The sequence below is a fragment of the Anopheles nili genome, chromosome 2 (genome assembly GCF_943737925.1).
Source record: "Anopheles nili chromosome 2, idAnoNiliSN_F5_01, whole genome shotgun sequence".
Taxonomy (NCBI): domain Eukaryota; kingdom Metazoa; phylum Arthropoda; class Insecta; order Diptera; family Culicidae; genus Anopheles; species Anopheles nili.
This window is the reverse complement of record NC_071291.1, coordinates 54075813-54095256: the sequence shown is the minus strand read 5'-3', so window position 1 is coordinate 54095256 and position 19444 is coordinate 54075813. Positions and strand designations below refer to the sequence as shown.

Below are 19444 nucleotides of genomic sequence, written 5' to 3'. Positions count from 1 at the left end.
ACTCACGGCCGGATGCTCAAGTCGCGATGCTACTATTTTAGCGTACATAGATTTGTCGCGTATTTTAGACATATAAGGACAATACACCCTGTCTGAACCATTATTTTCGTAGTATTCCACAGAAAGCTTGCTATTCTTGTCTTCCCCGAAATACTTGGGCCAATCACCAAACGAATAGTCCATATAACCCATGTCCCATCCGTGCTTCCCGTGTCGACCGTACAATCCACCTCTTCCATCTTCTCCATCAGCGCCATCGATTCTCTCCTTTTTTACATCAAACGGCTGAACGGTTTCCAGCCTCTCGACGACGATATCTCCCGGAAAACCGCCCTGTCCGCCCAAGCCACATTTTCCGCCAGGTTTGCCGGATGTTCCCGGTGATCCTTTGTACAACAAAAAACACTGACAGTTTGTGATCACATCGCCTCCTTGAAATGAGAACGTTATCTTGTGTCCAGTGTGTGTGTCTGCCTCATAAAAGTAGTTGTGCAATTCCGGTGGTACAAACATGACAAAAAAGCTGAAGAAATTGTACACGTACGATTGTTCTGCCCACTTTGTTACAAAGTTGCTGGCTTGCTTCTTGATACTATTAACCGTATCATTTATATTAGTAAATCGCAAATGGGGAACGCTTCGGGCGCAAGGTGGAAACTTTGTGACAAATTCCTCCTTCGAGATGCCTACACCGTCTACTCCTGCGACTCCGTTTCCACCGCTCTGTCCTGTGCTGCCTTTTCCTCCATTCGAAACGACAATTAATCGTTCCGGATGGTCTATTTTATTCGCAAGTATGTAAACGTTGCCTCCACTTTCTCCACGATGGCCATCCTTGCCGGGCAAACCATGGCCCTCTGTTGCCGTGCCTGCATTCGCCGTGTACGTGTGATCATTCGCTATACCGGATACATTCCATCGCGATGCATCAGAAATGATGATCTCATTTGCAAGTACAACAATATTGCGCCCGTGCCAATGATCATTCACGAGGTTTGCATCTATATTAAGAACAAGTCCAGCAACGAACCGAACTTCTACGATCGCAGATTTGGTAGAAAGTATTTGTTCAATGCGGGATAATATCTTGCTCACAGTGATCTCTTTGCCGACAATTTCGATAATAGCACGATTATCTTCGAGTTTTTCACTTATTGTAACATCACTCGAGTGAGCCATCTTGTTAGAACAGCACTAGCACTGTTGCTGCAATCAGAAAGATATTTTTTTCATGAAAAGAAATAAACTGTTTTTTTTTTATGAAAATGATGAAAGCAAACGTGAAATCGTTCGTATTTCTCACGTTATTATCTTATGAAAAGATTAATAATTGTATCTTCAATCATTGCATTCACCGTTCGTCAGCATTCAAGCATCGCCACTATTCGCTATGCTGACTTTGGGAAAATTCCACAAGCCACTGACACCGCGCTAAAGCTCGTATGCTTTTGCTGATGGAGTTTATTGAGAGGCATAAACAGCATAAACATACAACACAGAACGTCTCCGCAACACAGAACTTAAACAGCAACTAAAACTGTCTCCGAGAGGAAGATTTCACGCTCCGTGTCTCACAAAAGAATGCCTCACAACGTTTGCGCTTGCGCAACGGGTGACGTGTATGCCGTACGCGTAGCGCAAAAAGCCGGTGATGAGTCACTAACTAAGTTGGAGCAGGTTTTACTCGCACGTTCCTTCGCTGTAACATGTCTGAATGTTTTTGTGCTGGTTGGTGGAGCTTAATATTCAGCTGTTTAGATGCATGCCGGTAAGTGATAGCGTTTCTGATAACTATAACCAACGAAGCCGGTTAGAATGGTGATAAGATTGTGCGTATTTCGTATCTACACTTATGAATTGAATCATCATAAATGAAATACCTAACGTTCTGTAAATACCATCGAAAAGCATAAGAGAATATTATCACAACGTATATAAATCCACTAACTTAGTTTAAATGCCACCCGCATAAAGATGGTTTTGCAAATTTGTTTCACTCACTTCACACACGATTAACAAATCAGACAAATGATATGACCCGTGCACAGCATACGAAAGGCGAATGAACACTGAGTTGATATAGGCGTATGCTTTCGCTTTAGAACGCTCCCCTGACACTTAAGTAAGAAATATGCTCGTCACATTCGTATCAATGTGTGCATGCCGATAAGCGCATGCGCCAATATCGTTTATCTATCATTTCGGGGTTGGGCAAATCCGGCCCGCTAGCTAGGCCTTATGAAGAACACAAAATCCAAAATCAACACCAACGTAATCGTATCTATCTACATTTTTTTCGAAAAAACATCGTATTTCATTCTATAAAGTTAAAGGAAGTTCAATGGCATTAGTGTAGCGATACTTATGTCCTGCTGCGGGGCTCGAGTGCGGCGGAGTTTAATCAACGACAGAGTGAAAACCCAATACAGAGCATGACCAACGGGGCAAGGAGAAATAAAAACCACATTTTGTTGAAATAAAAACCAGTCAAAGTGTTAATTTGTAGTTGTGCTGTATTATTCATTCTGCCTCGTCTTATTAAAATGTTTAAAGAGTTGTTTCATATTGCCCGCAGTTTCAGGCTAATTTTAAATGTCTGGCCCTTTTGGTAAAAACTGTACCGACCACTGATTGAGGGAGTTGTCTTAACAAATCGTTTGTGGTAACAAAATATCGGTTGATCACCTTATCATTGTTATATAATTTTGTATCGATATAAGTTAAAAATAGTCTATTGTGAGCTAAGTCCACCATTCCTTGCATTGGCCACGAAGCGTGTTTTATCATTTACTGACCATGCTCTCTTCTAGTGTAGGTAAATAACCACATACTGGGTACATCATGCTCGGTTGAGACAGCCAAGCAGAAGCTCGTATTACTTATGCAGCAGTAATACAATATGCTTACCGAGCATCTTCAATCAGCCGGGTCAAGGGCAAGAACTGCCAACCTAGCAAACATTTATATTAGCTATGATAAACCCAGATATAAGAGAAAACTGTGACTGAGTATAAATGAAGAAAATCTGGACTGAACGACAGACTCACTGTCCGGTAAGCAAACCTAACGTTTCGTGTTTCTATTCAAGAACTTGGAGTGTCCTCCTACCCAAGGTAAGGGCTCAAAGTCTCCAACACTCCAGTATGGGAAAACTCTTCTAGATTTACAAAGATCGTCTGGACGATCATATCCGTGACAGCTCCACCGATTGCATATATTACAAGTGTTTCAAGGTCCGAACTTTCCACATGGCGACCTGCCACACTATGTACGTTATCTTTTCTGTGTTTTTCGAAAACAGAACATCCAACATAGCAACGCAAGTTGCATTTAAAACCATCACTGTAACATAGCAGTTGTGCTTTTATGCGCTTTTTAATAACTTTTCTAAAAGCTCTCTCTTCTCTTCTAAAAGAACTATTCTAAAAGCTGTTCCGTATAACAGTCCCGTTCAAAACTGTTTAAATTTGAAACTGTCATCGAGACATTGTATTTACAATAACACTATTATTTCATAGCAAAAGGAGAAATAATTAATTGAATTTTTTTAGATTTGTTTTTAAATAGAAAAACTAAATATACAAACGAGTGCAATGAGCACCACGTAAGTTTTGCGTGTCCACTGCTCGGACCAAATCAGCAAGCGAATTCCATACAAGTTTTTGACAATTGATGTGTCAAGAGCTGGTCCGATGGGCAACTCATTCGATTAGCCCGATAGGTGGACACGCGCCATTAAACATGCCCCGTTGGTCATGCTCTGTATTGGGTTTTCACTCTGTCGTTGATTAAGCTCCGCCGCACTCGAGCCCCGCAGCAGGACATAAGTATCGCTACACTAATGCCATTGAACTTCCTTTAACTTTATAGAATGAAATACGATGTTTTTTCGAAAAAAATGTAGATAGATACGATTACGTTGGTGTTGATTTTGGATTTGCTTTGGATATGCTTTGGCGAAAGCATACGCCTATATCAACTCAGTGTTCATTCGCCTTTCGTATGCTGTGCACGGGTCATATCATTTGTCTGATTTGTTAATCGTGTGTGAAGTGAGTGAAACAAATTTGCAAAACCATCTTTATGCGGGTGGCATTTAAACTAAGTTAGTGGATTTATATACGTTGTGATAATATTCTCTTATGCTTTTCGATGGTATTTACAGAACGTTAGGTATTTCATTTATGATGATTCAATTCATAAGTGTAGATACGAAATACGCACAATCTTATCACCATTCTTACCGGCTTCGTTGGAATTGGTTATCAGAAACGCTATCACTTACCGGCATGCATCTAAACAGCTGAATATTAAGCTCCACCAACCAGCACAAAAACATTCAGACATGTTACAGCGAAGGAACGTGCGAGTAAAACCTGCTCCAACTTAGTTAGTGACTCATCACCGGCTTTTTGCGCTACGCGTACGGCATACACGTCACCCGTTGCGCAAGCGCAAACGTTGTGAGGCATTCTTTTGTGAGACACGGAGCGTGAAATCTTCCTCTCGGAGACAGTTTTAGTTGCTGTTTAAGTTCTGTGTTGCGGAGACGTTCTGTGTTGTATGTTTATGCTGTTTATGCCTCTCAATAAACTCCATCAGCAAAAGCATACGAGCTTTAGCGCGGTGTCAGTGGCTTGTGGAATTTTCCCAAAGTCAGCATAGCGAATAGTGGCGATGCTTGAATGCTGACGAACGGTGAATGCAATGATTGAAGATACAATTATTAATCTTTTCATAAGATAATAACGTGAGAAATACGAACGATTTCACGTTTGCTTTCATCATTTTCATAAAAAAAAAACAGTTTATTTCTTTTCATGAAAAAAATATCTTTCTGATTGCAGCAACAGTGCTAGTGCTGTTCTAACAAGATGGCTCACTCGAGTGATGTTACAATAAGTGAAAAACTCGAAGATAATCGTGCTATTATCGAAATTGTCGGCAAAGAGATCACTGTGAGCAAGATATTATCCCGCATTGAACAAATACTTTCTACCAAATCTGCGATCGTAGAAGTTCGGTTCGTTGCTGGACTTGTTCTTAATATAGATGCAAACCTCGTGAATGATCATTGGCACGGGCGCAATATTGTTGTACTTGCAAATGAGATCATCATTTCTGATGCATCGCGATGGAATGTATCCGGTAAAGCGAATGATCACACGTACACGGCGAATGCAGGCACGGCAACAGAGGGCCATGGTTTGCCCGGCAAGGATGGCCATCGTGGAGAAAGTGGAGGCAACGTTTACATACTTGCGAATAAAATAGACCATCCGGAACGATTAATTGTCGTTTCGAATGGAGGAAAAGGCAGCACAGGACAGAGCGGTGGAAACGGAGTCGCAGGAGTAGACGGTGTAGGCATCTCGAAGGAGGAATTTGTCACAAAGTTTCCACCTTGCGCCCGAAGCGTTCCCCATTTGCGATTTAATAATATATGTGATACGGTTCATAGAATCGAGAGGCAAGCCAGCAACTTTGTAACAAAGTGGGCAGAACCATCGTACATGTACCATTTCTTCAGCTTTTTTGTCATGTTTGTACCACCGGAAGTGCACAACTACTTTTATGAGGCAGACACACATACTGGACACAAGATAACGTTCTCACTTCAAGGAGCCTATGTGAACACAAACTGTCAGTGTTTTTTGTTGTACAAAGGATCACCGGGAACATCCGGCAAACCTGGCGGAAAATGTGGCTTGGGCGGACAGGGCGGTTTTCCGGGAGATATCGTCGTCGAGAGGCTGGAAACCGTTCAGCCGTTTGATGTAAAAAAGGAGAGAATCGATGGCGCTGATGGAGAAGATGGAAGAGGTGGATTGTACGGTCGACACGGGAAGCACGGTTGGGACATGGGTTATATGGACTATTCGTTTGGTGATTGGCCCAAGTATTTCGGGGAAGACAAGAATAGCAAGCTTTCTGTGGAATACTACGAAAATAATGGTTCAGACAGGGTGTATTGTCCTTATATGTCTAAAATACGCGACAAATCTATGTACGCTAAAATAGTAGCATCGCGACTTGAGCATCCGGCCGTGAGTGAGTTTGAGGAGAGAAATAACACAAAACCTAGCAGAGAGAGGGAACATCATGCAGTTGGAGTAAGGCAGAAAACCATTTCGAAAAGAGTTATGTTAGACACGTATTCTGAGTACTTGAACCGAGCCAAGGCAGAAGTTGAGGCTCAACAAAGGGCTGTTCAAGTGGAAACTACGATTGCGGAACAAAACCAACGTCCGAGCGATGTTGCAAACACGAAAGATGAACAGCAAAGCTCAACGCACCAGTTGAACAAGCAAAGCTCTCGACAAACCTCCTCACTAGGAATGAATTCCAGTACTATGAATGAAGGATCAGTAGGACAAACGTTGAATAATGAAGCAAGTATTGAAATCCAGTATCAAGCCAACAAATCCGACGTCGAGTCTGAAGAGGAGGATGAGCTTTTGCTAGAAAATGAAGGTTTACATGACATAGAAGATGTAGAATCGGAATATCAAGCCCAAGAGCTTGTTATTAGACGGGTTCGAAGATTTACTCAAGACCTAAGCTGCGATCGTCGAGAAGGCTTTGTTACGCTGAGCACTACCAGCGAAGTAAGCGATCGTGAGGCCGATGTTGAAGATCGTTTGAAAAGCGGTAGTATGAATTTAAATGATTGGCTGAGACTTAAACAGATTGTAGTTGATCAATCTAGTCTAAACCAGTTAGTCGTCAGTTTTGCCACAGTTAAAGCTCATTTTAACAGCTCCTTCAGTGACGAAGAGAAGGAAAAGATTGAGATTATACAACGAATGCTGTTACAAAAACATAAGTTAATTGCTTTACAAATCGCAGCGCAGCAGCAACCTTCCTACTACGAGAATGTAAAAAGGTTTACATTAACGTCTCGAACCGTTAGCAAATATCTAAAAATAGAAAGCAACGAAGAGGTCGATAATGAGTCTGACGCTAGCATCAGAGCACTGAAGAAATGTCTACTAGAGAACGACTCAGACATGCTGACGAACGTTACAAAAATGATAAAGGAAAAGTGTCAAAGCCAAGACGAGTGCTTCCAGCGCGCTATAGAAACTTACATACTAGAATCAGGTGCCTCGGGAAGTAAATATGAATGCGTAACAAAGTATTACGATGAATTCGTTGCTTTTCTCAACACGAAGATCGATGGGAACGAAATGCACGAGGTTTTGAAAACAAGGCGTTTGAAAGTTCTGCATTTGTGGATCGAACGCATTGACAATGAATCATTTGAAAATGAGCTAAAGGAAATGGTAAGAAGATATGATCCTTCCAATGCATTGATTGAGTCTATATCGAATTTAATAGATACTCCATACCAGTGGGAAAGCTGTGCTGCCAATGCTCAGATTCAGAAAACATTTTATGAGTACATTCAGAAGGAAGGCATATTGTCAAAAAGCTTTCGAAGGTTGATGTCACACGTGCTAGACGTAAATGTGCATGTGTACGGTACCAATGAAGACAACGAGTATATTTTACAGGAAAACTACAGTGTGACGTCTAGCAAAGTTTCTCATATCCTTGCTCGGGACGGGGAATTCTTTGCGATGGAAATCGATGGCGAGTTTTTGCGCCTAGACGAAGAACGTTTGCACAAAGATGGCTTATATGCGAGAATTCTCCATGAAATTGAAACACTGGGAAGTATCGAAGAGATCAACGAGTATTTAAATCGAAACGATTTCGAAAACCCAGCTTCGATTGCAGCCATGGTACAGGAATTTGATGAAAAGGTAGCTATTGAACACATTGCGGCCTTCTTTTCTGGAGACGAGCATGATGAAATTAAACGTCGTCTGGAAAATGTAACCTTCGAATGTACCGGACAGTATGGGATATTGCGGATCATCCATGAGAGATTTTCTTGCGAAGGCAAGCACTCATCCTATAATGCGATATGTTTCATCATAAACTCCATTCTGGGGCATTTGGCTGCTGACAGACAGGAAAGACACACGTTTGCATGGATGTTAGCGGCCAATGCTCAACGGAATTGGGTGTGTGAAGCGATCATTCTTCTTTTGGAAAACCGCTTTAAGAGGCAGTTGCCCGAAAACATAAAATGGCGCGAGCTTATGACGGCAATTTCAAACAAGGATGTGTTACTTCCGTTTGCCGCCTTGCTCGAGTCGAGTGATTGCTTTATCGAGTGCGTTGGAGAAACCTTGCATCTCCTGAGCAGTGTTCCAATCGAACAGCTCTATTTCGATGGGTTGAAGTTGTCGGAGTGGCCTTACATGCTTAAGGAACACTACTGGTGCTGTAAACTCAAGGAGCTGGTAGGCTCAGAAGATCATGAGAGCTTATCATCATCCTCTTACTATTTTCTGACCATCGAGAACACGTTTGGTAAAGATTATGCAGAAAAGATACTGGAAAAATTGACAGGCCAGCGGAACGTACTTACCGCCGATGTTCTGAGTACTATTTTGGGTAATTTTCATGCTCAGAAGTGGATTTTGTGTGAAGACGACATAAATGCCCTAGAACAACGCAGTTTAGATGAGTGGATATCAGCAATGGAGGAAAAGTATAAACCTAATCTGATGGATCTTAACATCACACAGCTGTCAACTTTAGTTACCAGTAATGCAAATACGTCGGACAATGTTAAACAGCTTCTACCGGTTATCGTATTCTCCATTCACCACGCATCAACGATAGCTTATATTGCTAGCTACAAAGAGAACGACATCAGGGCATGGGTTGAAGAGTTTAATGTGCACATCAGACACGCTGAGATTTTAGCTGTAATCGACAGAGCGATAGAGCTGAAGAGAAGCTTTCGACTTCGTGACACACAACGGCTCACTGTGATGGCATTGTTTGAAAACAAGCGAAGTACGCTAGCCCAAGTATCAACTGGCGAGGGAAAATCGTTGATCGTCGTTGCGGTATCGATTATGAAGTGTCTTCTAGGACAGAAGGTTGACGTTATTACCAGCTCGTCAGTGCTCGCGAAACGTGACGCAACGGTCAACAAGGATATTTACGGCTTGTTCGGTATCAAAGTATCACACAACAGCTTTGAGAAAGAGGAAACTCGAAAGGAAGTCTATTCGATGCATCAAGTGGTGTACGGCGATCTATCGAGCTTTCAGCGGGACTATCTGTCGGATAGGTGCTACGGAAAAAATATGCTAGGGGACCGTGATTTCTCAAACGCGATCGTAGATGAGGTGGACAGTATGCTACTTGATAAAGGAAATAACATTCTGTACTTATCCCACGAAATTGCGGGCATGGATAAGCTAGAGTCTGTGTATGTTTTCATTTGGCAAATGATAAATAGACCGTCTGCACTGAACGAGAGCATCCGTGTCGAATCCATCAAGGCTGCGGTGCTAGGAGAGATATTTGGAGTGATCGCGAAGGAAGATTTAAAACTGCTTGACTCAAAATTGAACGACGATCAGATGACTATGATGTGGGACTATCTGGTTAAAGCAGCAGTAATTAATCCACAAGGAAAGCTGTTAATCGACACCTATGATCGCGCATCAGTAGAGAAGCTAATCCCAGCTGCCTGCTCGGATTATCGTGATCGTCTCAGTTATTTTATCAACCAACGTGTGCGTCGCGAAAAGCAAATCCAAATTCCAAACTATCTTAAAACGTTTGTGGAGCGGCATCTAGACGCGTGGATTGATAGTGCCATAAATGCATACTACATGAATCCAGATCAATATTACGTAGTAGACGTAGATAGAACAGGGACAACAGCGGATCGTCATGGCAACATTATAATTATCGACAGAGACACGGGAACCGATCAGGCGTGTTCACAGTGGGATGAAGGGCTGCATCAATTTCTACAGCTGAAACACGGCTGTAAGTTATCGACACAAAGCTTGAAAGCGGTTTTCATCTCTAATGTTACGTATTTTAAGAAGTATAAACGATTGTATGGATTGACGGGTACGTTAGGATCGAAACGAGAGAGAAATCTGCTAGAGGAAATACACGAGGTAGACTTTGTTACTATTCCCCCTGCGAAGTCGAAGCAGTTTGATGCTTATGATCCCATTATTTGTTCCACAAGAGACACCTGGATAGAAACCATTCGTATGGAGGTGGATAAACTGATCGAGATCAAGAAACGATCAGTTCTTCTCATTTGTGAAACCTTGATCGATGTTGAATCCTTGTACATCGCTTTTGCAGGAAAGAACGTTCACAAGTATGTGCGGGATTATGAGGAGTTTGATGTCGCTCAAGGCGACAAAAAGTTGGAGCAGGGAAAGATTATCATTGCTACGAATCTCGCAGGTCGTGGTACGGACATTCAAATATCGGACGAGCTCAAGAAAGCAGGAGGATTGCATGTTTGTCTCACCTATCTACCGGCGAACATTCGCATAGAAGATCAAGCTTTCGGACGGTCGGCAAGAAGTGGAGATCAGGGCTCTGGACAGATGATCATACTGATCGAGGATGGCAAGCTATATGGCAAGTCAAAAATATATGATCTTAAAAAGAAACGCGATGAGAATGAGTTGTATCGCATATCGGATATCAAGGCATACTACGATACAACGATCAAAACTGAAGAGCGCTGTTTTGATGCATTTAACACGATGTACGGTAGTAAGCGAAGAAGTTTCAACAATACTGCGGTACCTCATGCGGTACAGGAGATTCTTCTGCAAAGTTGCTTAGATAAATGGGCCTTTTGGTTGGACGAACATAGCGGACTGATGGGGAAAACATCTGGAGAGCTGAAACATGAGCTGGATAATTTATTATCGTCTCTGCAAAACTTACATTCCGGGGAATTTATAAATACCCAAGATAATTCGACGTATCTAGATGAAAATTGTTGGCTAGCCTGGGTCCAAGATAATCCGTTGCAGATAGGGGTATTAGCGCAATACCTCTCTAAGCATGACCAGGTGGATCTAAGAAGTTTAGGTGGACGAAACATAGCGATTCATTGGTTCAGCAAGATAATAAAAGCCGAACCACACTTTAGTGAAGCTGCTCATTACTACCGAGCGTTCGCGTTGTCGAAGAACATTGATTGGGAGAAGAAACATCCATCAGAAGAGGAAAAAACAAGAATCAAAGAATTTAAGAATGATCTACGGGAGGCGGATAAGCTGTTCGAAAAGCACAGTCTCCTCGCAAGGCGAACCGCCGGAATTATCGGTCGTATTGAGGAAAATTCCTTTGTCACGGGCTACGTAGAGCAGAAACAAAGCATCTGTGATCTTTACGCATTGTTTTCGCGTTCAATACAGGACATACTAGGGCATGCCGTGCATCCACAATTGTTCAAATACAATGACATTAATCAAGAGATGTCTAGGATCATTTTCAGGGAATGTGTCGACATGGGAATAATACGGAACGGAGAAGTACGAAAACCTATTCCTGAAGCTGAGCTGCAAGCAGTTTGCCTTGAGCACAAGATACCTGTTGAGTGTTTAAGCAAGTTTCTTTCCAAGCACGCAGGCACGATCAGCGACGAGAGACAGTTCCAAACTGACATGCAAACTTCTGTACCACTCCCGGGCAGAGAGGAGTTCTGGAGATTGCTTGTAGAGGAAAACGTACTCACAGGTGTAGAGCAGTACGTCGTAGTGGATGGTGAGAGATTGGAGGCTATAGATCCATCCCTAAAGGACTTCATAGATCGGATGGTTGAAAGCAAAAAGCTGAGTATTCGCACTATCAAATGTGGTACGGATCAGATTGCATTGTATCATGAGCAATTGTCACAACCGAACGCAAATGGAACGATCTTTAGCCTAGCAGACTTTACAAGCTGTGTTGGGAAGAGAAATTATGAATTGTTAGTGAAACGAAATGCACTTACGTTCAATGAAACAGCACACGTAGAAAAAACCAAGCTGGCTAGCTGTAAACTTGCTTCTTTCGATACTATTTCTGCGTTGGATATTATAGAAGTTGGGCATATAGCAAAAGCGGACGCGGAGCTAATTTTGGTCGAATTAGTCGAACAGCAAGTTCTGGAAAAGATAAACGAGACATATCGGTTGAAAAACGGCCTTTTTGACCACCTGCTTCCATCCTATCCTGTGTATGAAAGCGTCGTAAAGAACATACTTCTGTCACGTTTCGCTTACAGGTTAGCGTTAACAAACCTTTCCCAACAGCTGGATGAGGAAAAATCAACACTTTGCATTGGGTTAAAAATTAACCCTCATCGTTTGCTGTTTACGAGTTTGCTGGAGCAGAAAATAATAAAGCCACCGATAGTGATGTTACCTGATGGTGGGAAAAAGTTAAAGGAAAAGCACAAGGAAATACTTACCAGCGAACAGTGGCAAGAAAGAATAGCAAGTGGGCTTGGAATTTCTGCGAAGGATAGTGAGAAACTTTTCCTCCATTTAGTCCGGAAAAAATGGTTTACTCTGTTAAACAATCCGAATGAGCTCTGTATACTAATTTACAGTATCAACAGCAAAGTATCAAGCCGCGAAGAAATAGAATTCCAACTACCAATGACAGCTTCAGGTGGGCCCATCGAACAGTACAACATTGCAAGAAACATAGCAAAGTTCTTCGAAATGCAGCTGCTTCTACGCGAAGATCGAGTAATGCACCATATCAGCAGTGTGCTGAGAGACTCGAAAGCTTTCATTAAATCTTTGAAAGTCCCGAAATGTAAGCTGACATCGATATGCGTTTTTTACGACAACAGAACGTTAGGAAACGCAGCAGAAATTCGTATTTTCATTCTGAATGGCATGGAGCACGTCGTGCAGCTGGAGGAAAAAAGATGGACCACCGCTATGCTTCTTAATACCACGGGAGTAGTGTTGATGGGAGTGGGCCAAATCATTGCCGGGGCAGTTATTGAGGTGTATTCGGCCGGTTTGATGACGCACGTCGGTGCGGGATGCATCAGCGAAGGCGTAAATGATATCTTGTACTCAATAGGGCTGTTCAAATCGGGCCACTTCAGCTGGGAGGAGTACGGTCAGCAGAAGATCAAAAGCATCGCCATGTCGGTGGTTTGCGCTGGTGTTGGAATGTGGGTTTCAAGGGGCACCAAGTTGTCTCGCATCTCGTACAAAGCCGTCGGACCTGGGTTAGAGGTCGGAAAGTCGTTGGAGGAAGGTCAGAGAGTTGCGGAAATGGCCGGAAACAAGATGTTGGTGGCCATATCTGAGAAAGTGGTATTTGAGCAGTCGGTGAAACGGGTCATCATTAAAACGTCCGAAGGTTTTGCATACGGGCTGGCCAGCATGGCCGTCGATAAGCTCATCGAAAGCCAACTGCAGACAGTGATGGATTCGATAGCACGCAGCATACTGTCGGGGATAGAAAACGAAGTTTCGAAACATGCCATCTCCACAAATCTAAGGCTTGCCTACGAAGCGCTGGGAGAGAAACAAGCAAAAACGCTGGTAAATAAGCTGACAGATCTGATCCTGTCGCGAGAGAACTCGACGGAACAGTATTTGTCTATGATTTGTTCGTTAACGAACAGCGTCATGCAAGGGGTGGGAAACGCATTGAATAAAATAGAAAAATCTAAGAGCCCCAACACACTCATCTCGCGAATAAGCAAAACTTTAAAGTGGATAGGTCATATGGAACAAATTTACAAAATATATTCCATCACTGGAGCACTCTTGAATTGCATAAATTTGGAATTGAAGCATGAGCTAGAAAAGCTTAATATTACATCGCAGACCGAAGCACCCACGAGCGATGGTCTACAAGAACGGGAAAGTTTCGATTCCTTCCAGAGCGTGGTGGTAGAACGTTGGAAATCGATATTAACTAAAAATGTGGGACGAATCTTGGCACAACATTTCGTGAGTCCGGTTCTGAAACAATACGCTTATGGGGCAGTCGCTTTAATGGGGCGAACTCTGAAAGAGTACTCGCGCTCGTTGAAGGAAGCAGAGTTGGAAAGAACAGCAAACACACTGATACGCAATAAGCATGAACTGGAGGGGTTGGACATGTCGGCAGCGTCCAAGCAACAGCTTACAGAACAGTACAACAATGAGCTGTTAAATGTGCAACGAAAAACGAGAAATGCTGCACTTTTTGCGAATATAGTTGACGCTAATGTTCCACTTGATTTTACCTGTTTGAGCGTATGCCCTCTTATCATTCAAAATGTGCTTATGTCTCAGGGAATAGACATACCAGGCGTTAAAATTTCCGTGTCCGGTGACACAGGCGTTAGTCAACAGTTTTGCACGGGAACGGGTGGTCCCGAAATCACTCTCCAGCTCAAGGGCAATCACTTCACGCTGGGTGGCAGTGACTCGGATAATAACGTGCCGGGGAATAACTGCATGATTGGAGCTCTGATGGAAGCTATTCCGCAGCTGAGAGCATCAGGTTTAAGGGTGGATGAGTTTAGGAGGTTGATATCAAACAGCATTAGAACAGATCCGGCCGTACAACACCACATTCGTAACAGATGGCACAAGCTTCCTATACAGATATACAATGCGTATGGAGGCGCAAAAAGTGGGAATCGTAAAGCCAAAGATGGGACAAGATCGCAGCAGAAAGGAGCTGGGATAAAGGAGGATACTTTCAAAAAACCTCGATCTGCCCCGAAAAGGGTAAATAACTACGATGACGATTCTTCGTCCATAACCGACACAGACCACCGGGCTTCTGATTATCACTTGGACTCGCGCACTTTACATCACACGGTGCGTTTCGCGGGAGAGCTGAAGAGATTGTGTGCCGAGTACGGGCTCGATATCGACGATGTGATCAAACCGGGTGCCAGTGTGGTTAAGGATAAAGGACACGGTCTCTCCGGTCCGGAACGCCATAAGGCTCACGTTTTACGGTTTGATGCAGATCTCCTGTTTTTGAAGCAGTACCCAAAGCTGTACGATCTGCTTACAGTCCATGGCGGTCACACGCAGAAAGTTCCTAAGTTTGTAAACGAATTTCATAGGATCGGTGGAGACATCGATGTGATCCAGGTGAGTTGGATAAAGAAGCTAGCGTGTTTAGACTTTTCAAAAGGGCTGGATGACAATAATAGGGCGATTTTAGAAGAGCATAGACAAGATGTGATTGCTATGTACGACAAACACATCAAATCTGAAAATAATAAGTACTCGATAAAGCAGCAACGCGAAATACAAAGCGCTAGAGATATGGCAGTTAATACGTCGATTGAGGATCTTTACGAAAGAGGGTTGCGTGGAAACAATCTTCTGTATGACTATGACTAATGATGAGTTCAACTCAGGCAAAATTATCTAGCATGTTTATTGATGGGTATGTTATATCATACTTTGATGAGGAGATAAAGTTAACAATGTGATTAATTTAAAAAGCATCGTATTAATGAGCATTTATAAATGAGCTAATGATGTTTTTGCTTCCTCAGAGGAGAGCACGCATATTACCGAATAAACCTAACAAAATGTAAACCTAGTCTGAGTCATTCTTTCGGAACATGGAAGAACTTACAGGAAATTAGATTTGTTGTTTTATTATATTAAAATTAGAAATGCATGCTTCATCTAAGCCCTTGTAAGAAATGAAAAAAAATGAAAATGAAAGAAAGGGAATGAAAAAAAGGGAGTTTCAAATGGGGATTATGTAGAGGATTTAGAGAAAATAATTGTAGGTAATGATTGAAATTACTGCTATTCCAGTTTGTAAGGAAGTAGCAATACAGGCTTGAAACAATGGAGAAGGGAAAATTGTTGCATTACTCCTACGCATGCATTACCTACGGGGGATGAAATATAAAAGAAAGAAAGATAGAAAGAAAAAAAGAAAGAAAGAAAGGAATAAAGAAAAGAAAGAAAGAAATCAGTTTTCCAACCAAAATTTCCCCACATACTTTTCACGTCGTATGATCAATCCGTTATTACCAATATATTCTTAGTTCATCTTTGGCCTCTCTTTTGTCACTCAAAACGTAACACCTACGCCTGTGCGGTGCAGAAAAAATTGTTTATTTCTTTCAGCAGGTTTGTCCTGTCTAAGCCTAACAATTGAACTCAATTTTACACGCATTTGGGTTGATATTTCATATAAGGATATCTGCTGATAAGACTGATCGCGTAAAAGCGCTCCTGATCTTAACCATTTGGTCTAGCTCCGTTATAAACATCAGAACCTATTGAGGAGCCAACATCGATTCCGTTCACAATTTGGTTAGCTAAGTGATGCGTTGTTGAATCGAAAATCCTCGCGCCACTGGGAATGAAGGAAAATACAAGTCCGGGTCGACACGAACTCCCTAAAGGACACTCATGTCGAAATGGCAGTCGAATCCGCTTTAGGAGAGACTCTATTACTAGCAACCCAAAAAAATATACCACGAGCTTCTAGTAACGAACGGTGGAACGCTCTAAAAACTATGCTGGTGAACTGTGCAAAATCCACACTATCATCATGTCGGGGTAATCCGCCAGACAAAATCCGCCTGATTCTATGAAAAATGTAGATTTGTGACGGAGCGTAACTTATACATTTAAATAAACTGCAAACATTCATCGTTTTATCGGATTTACGGATTTGTATGTTTGCCATTATTCGGAATATTACCTTTACTCCTGGTGAGTAATTGACCTTTGAATATGATTGATAAGAGCAGAATCGGTTGTTAACAAAGATTAACACTACTATGATTTGGACTTGTTTTTATTAAATAGTTCAACCAATATTTACTTGTGCATGAGGGCAATCACTAAATCAAAGGATAGGCCGTCACAGGAAAATTATAAGAATAAGCAATTTGGAAAGAATTGTGATAACAAATTTGTCACTATTACATTGATTCAAAATAGATAAGAAGTATATAGTACTATGTAGCGTTACTTTTTACTTCTCATTGATTTATTTAACATAATGGAAAAGATTTTTCTCTGGAATTCCGAATTAGTTGTAATACCTTCAACAAATAGTATTATTACGCATTATCTGGTGTAAAAGCCAGATTGATGTGCAAAATTAGGTATTATTTTCTACTGCATGTACTTTCTGGTAAACTTTTCAAAAATATAATGCATTAGATGCAATGACTTAAAAAACGCCGTAATTGCATCTACATCCATGACCGCTCATTGTTGGGATAGTATTATACTCGAGATCTCTCTATAAAGAATCATAGCTTGTTGCTGCGGAACAATGGGAGTTGAACAGACAAAGAAATAATCGATCAATCGAACAACGATATTGATATAAATATTGAAAAGGTGAATGCGATATGGCAAGTGAAAAGCGAAAACGACAAACGTAATATAAACCTACAAGAGAAGAAAAGTGGAGAAAAATGTTAAATGGAATCGAGTGGACAGTGTCGTTCCCAAGCGAAGAGAAATTCTCTAAAAACCTATGATTGAAGAAACAGATCCTAAAGAGATTGACGAGCTGTTTCTTTCTATTCCACATTCTCGCATCGCATGGACGGTATACTACGAAAAGATTCATTGGCTCGAAGTGTGAAGCTGAGCCTAGCTGATAAATAAACGAGTAAGCTCCATTTCTATTCGACATTTTCACCGTTACCGAGGCGATATCGTACTCATCTTGTTTATATACCATCATTCTCGCAGCACATGGTGACAAAAACGGTTCCATTGCAGGGGTCGAGTATAGGTTCCATAAATTATTCATGCTCCGGTCACCGATACTATTTGTAACCAGTTGTCCTCTGCTTCACGTTCAACCGACCAACTGACTCCCACTGGACCGTTACGACCAGATCCAACGACGGGTGTTTGTGCTGCGCTTAACTCGCACTCGAATGTACAGACATGAATGTGTGCTGCACTTTTCGCCGAGAGATCGTCCTGTGACGGATGAATGACATTCTTTAAATCGTGATGTACCGTGTGTTGGATGTAAATACATCGCCACCAGTGTGCTGTGAACTTTTTACTCATTTCTTCATTCTCTCTTGAAAAGGCTTTTGTGTATCGAATGTAGTGGTCGAGATGCTTTAGAACTGAGCTAGCACTTTTAAGAGTGTCTTTTCAAGTATGATAACGGAAACAGAGCCAAACGAAACGTGATTTTGATTGAATTTGGCCATTCAACCTTGCTTCACGGTGGTCTGAAGCTGTGTGGGATAACAACTAACAACCACTTTTAGTGCAGATTCACTATGAAGTTACACAATTTTTTAAAACCTTTAAGCCTATACATTAGTCTTTATGAAGCCACTTTGTTTACTAAAATTGGACTACGCAGTTATGTTTGATTAATTAATATTCATTCGTGAACACGATAATCAAAATTGTCATTAGCTCTCGACGTAAATAATGGGCTGAGTCTCAAGACGATTGGCAGGACTGGAATCATGCGTACCAATGCCTTGGAAGGCATTCATGAAGCTAACCTTAGCAACTACATTGTTATCATGGCAAGGAGCAGAGACGAACATCAATAACGACCCGAATACGTGTGCAATGGAAGAAAATAAAATAGATAAATAGGAAAACCTAAAGGAGGTTCTTGTGGTTGTATGTACATTTTATGCTAATGCTGGATGGGAACCCACGTGAGCAATATACGTGATGAAATGTGCAAATATAGTGTGCATTGCAGAAGTTGTATATATGCTTTTATATACTATTCGAATGAGAAAACGCTTGAACGACCCATTGATTTATTAAGTCTTCTCCTTTAAGACTTTTATAATCCCCATGTATTTTTTTGTCATGATAGTGGATCATATCAACGTTCAAATGTTATTTATTTGTCGAAATGATTCATCTAACAAAAGTAATCGACTTCATGATTATTTTACTTACATGCATTGCCAATTTGTGTGGACGAAGTGATTCATGGTTTACGATTCTCACCGTAACATGTCGGATTGTGTTCGCGCGTGTTCCCTTTGTGAAACGCATGATCATATGTACCATTTTCCTTTCATAAGCAAATTTATTTTTTTTTAAGGTAGTTTAATTTGTGATTGAAGAACAATTTTAATGACGAAATCAAAGCAAAAAATTATAGAACAAAACATTTACCTTATTATCGTTTTTATGCTGAAAATGTGATATTTAGCTTGATGTTACGGAAAAAATTAGAGAAAAATACAAAACAGAGTTAAATAGTTGGTTGGTTTCCGAGTTCATTGAAATGCGTTTATTCATTAAACAAACTTACCAATAGCTTTTTGTCACTTTGTGATATAAACGAAATAAGTTTGTAGGATTTTGTTTTGAAACAAATATATATTTTTTTAAATTTTATCCACGGCTACGTTTTAACACGAATTAAGATAGCTATGATTATGCTGTTAGTTCACTTTTGCCACGGAGCCGCCTACGTGTAAAAATAGAAAAATAGACATAACAGACATTTTTTTAAGATTCGTTCCAGAACTTTTATTAGATTTTTAAGTTACAGTTTTAGCAGACATGATAGCTCCTTAGATAAAAATCTCAAATAACTTGACTTTTTTTTCATTAACTACACAAATCAA

General features: G+C 41.3%; 1 protein-coding gene across 1 annotated transcript; it reads left to right on the top strand.

Moving 5' to 3' along the window:
• The first annotated feature begins 4874 nt into the window (after positions 1-4874).
• Positions 4875-15459, top strand: LOC128726129 (uncharacterized). Its single transcript, XM_053819922.1, has one exon. It carries the CDS (start codon positions 4875-4877, stop codon positions 15222-15224), a length of 10350 nt encoding a protein of 3449 aa, XP_053675897.1. The 3' UTR covers positions 15225-15459.
• Positions 15460-19444: the final 3985 nt, after the last annotated feature.

Excerpts from the sequence above, each read along its gene's own strand:
- LOC128726129 (XM_053819922.1), top strand. The coding sequence starts at position 4,875 with ATGGCTCACTCGAGTGATGTTACAATAAGTGAAAAACTCGAAGATAAT.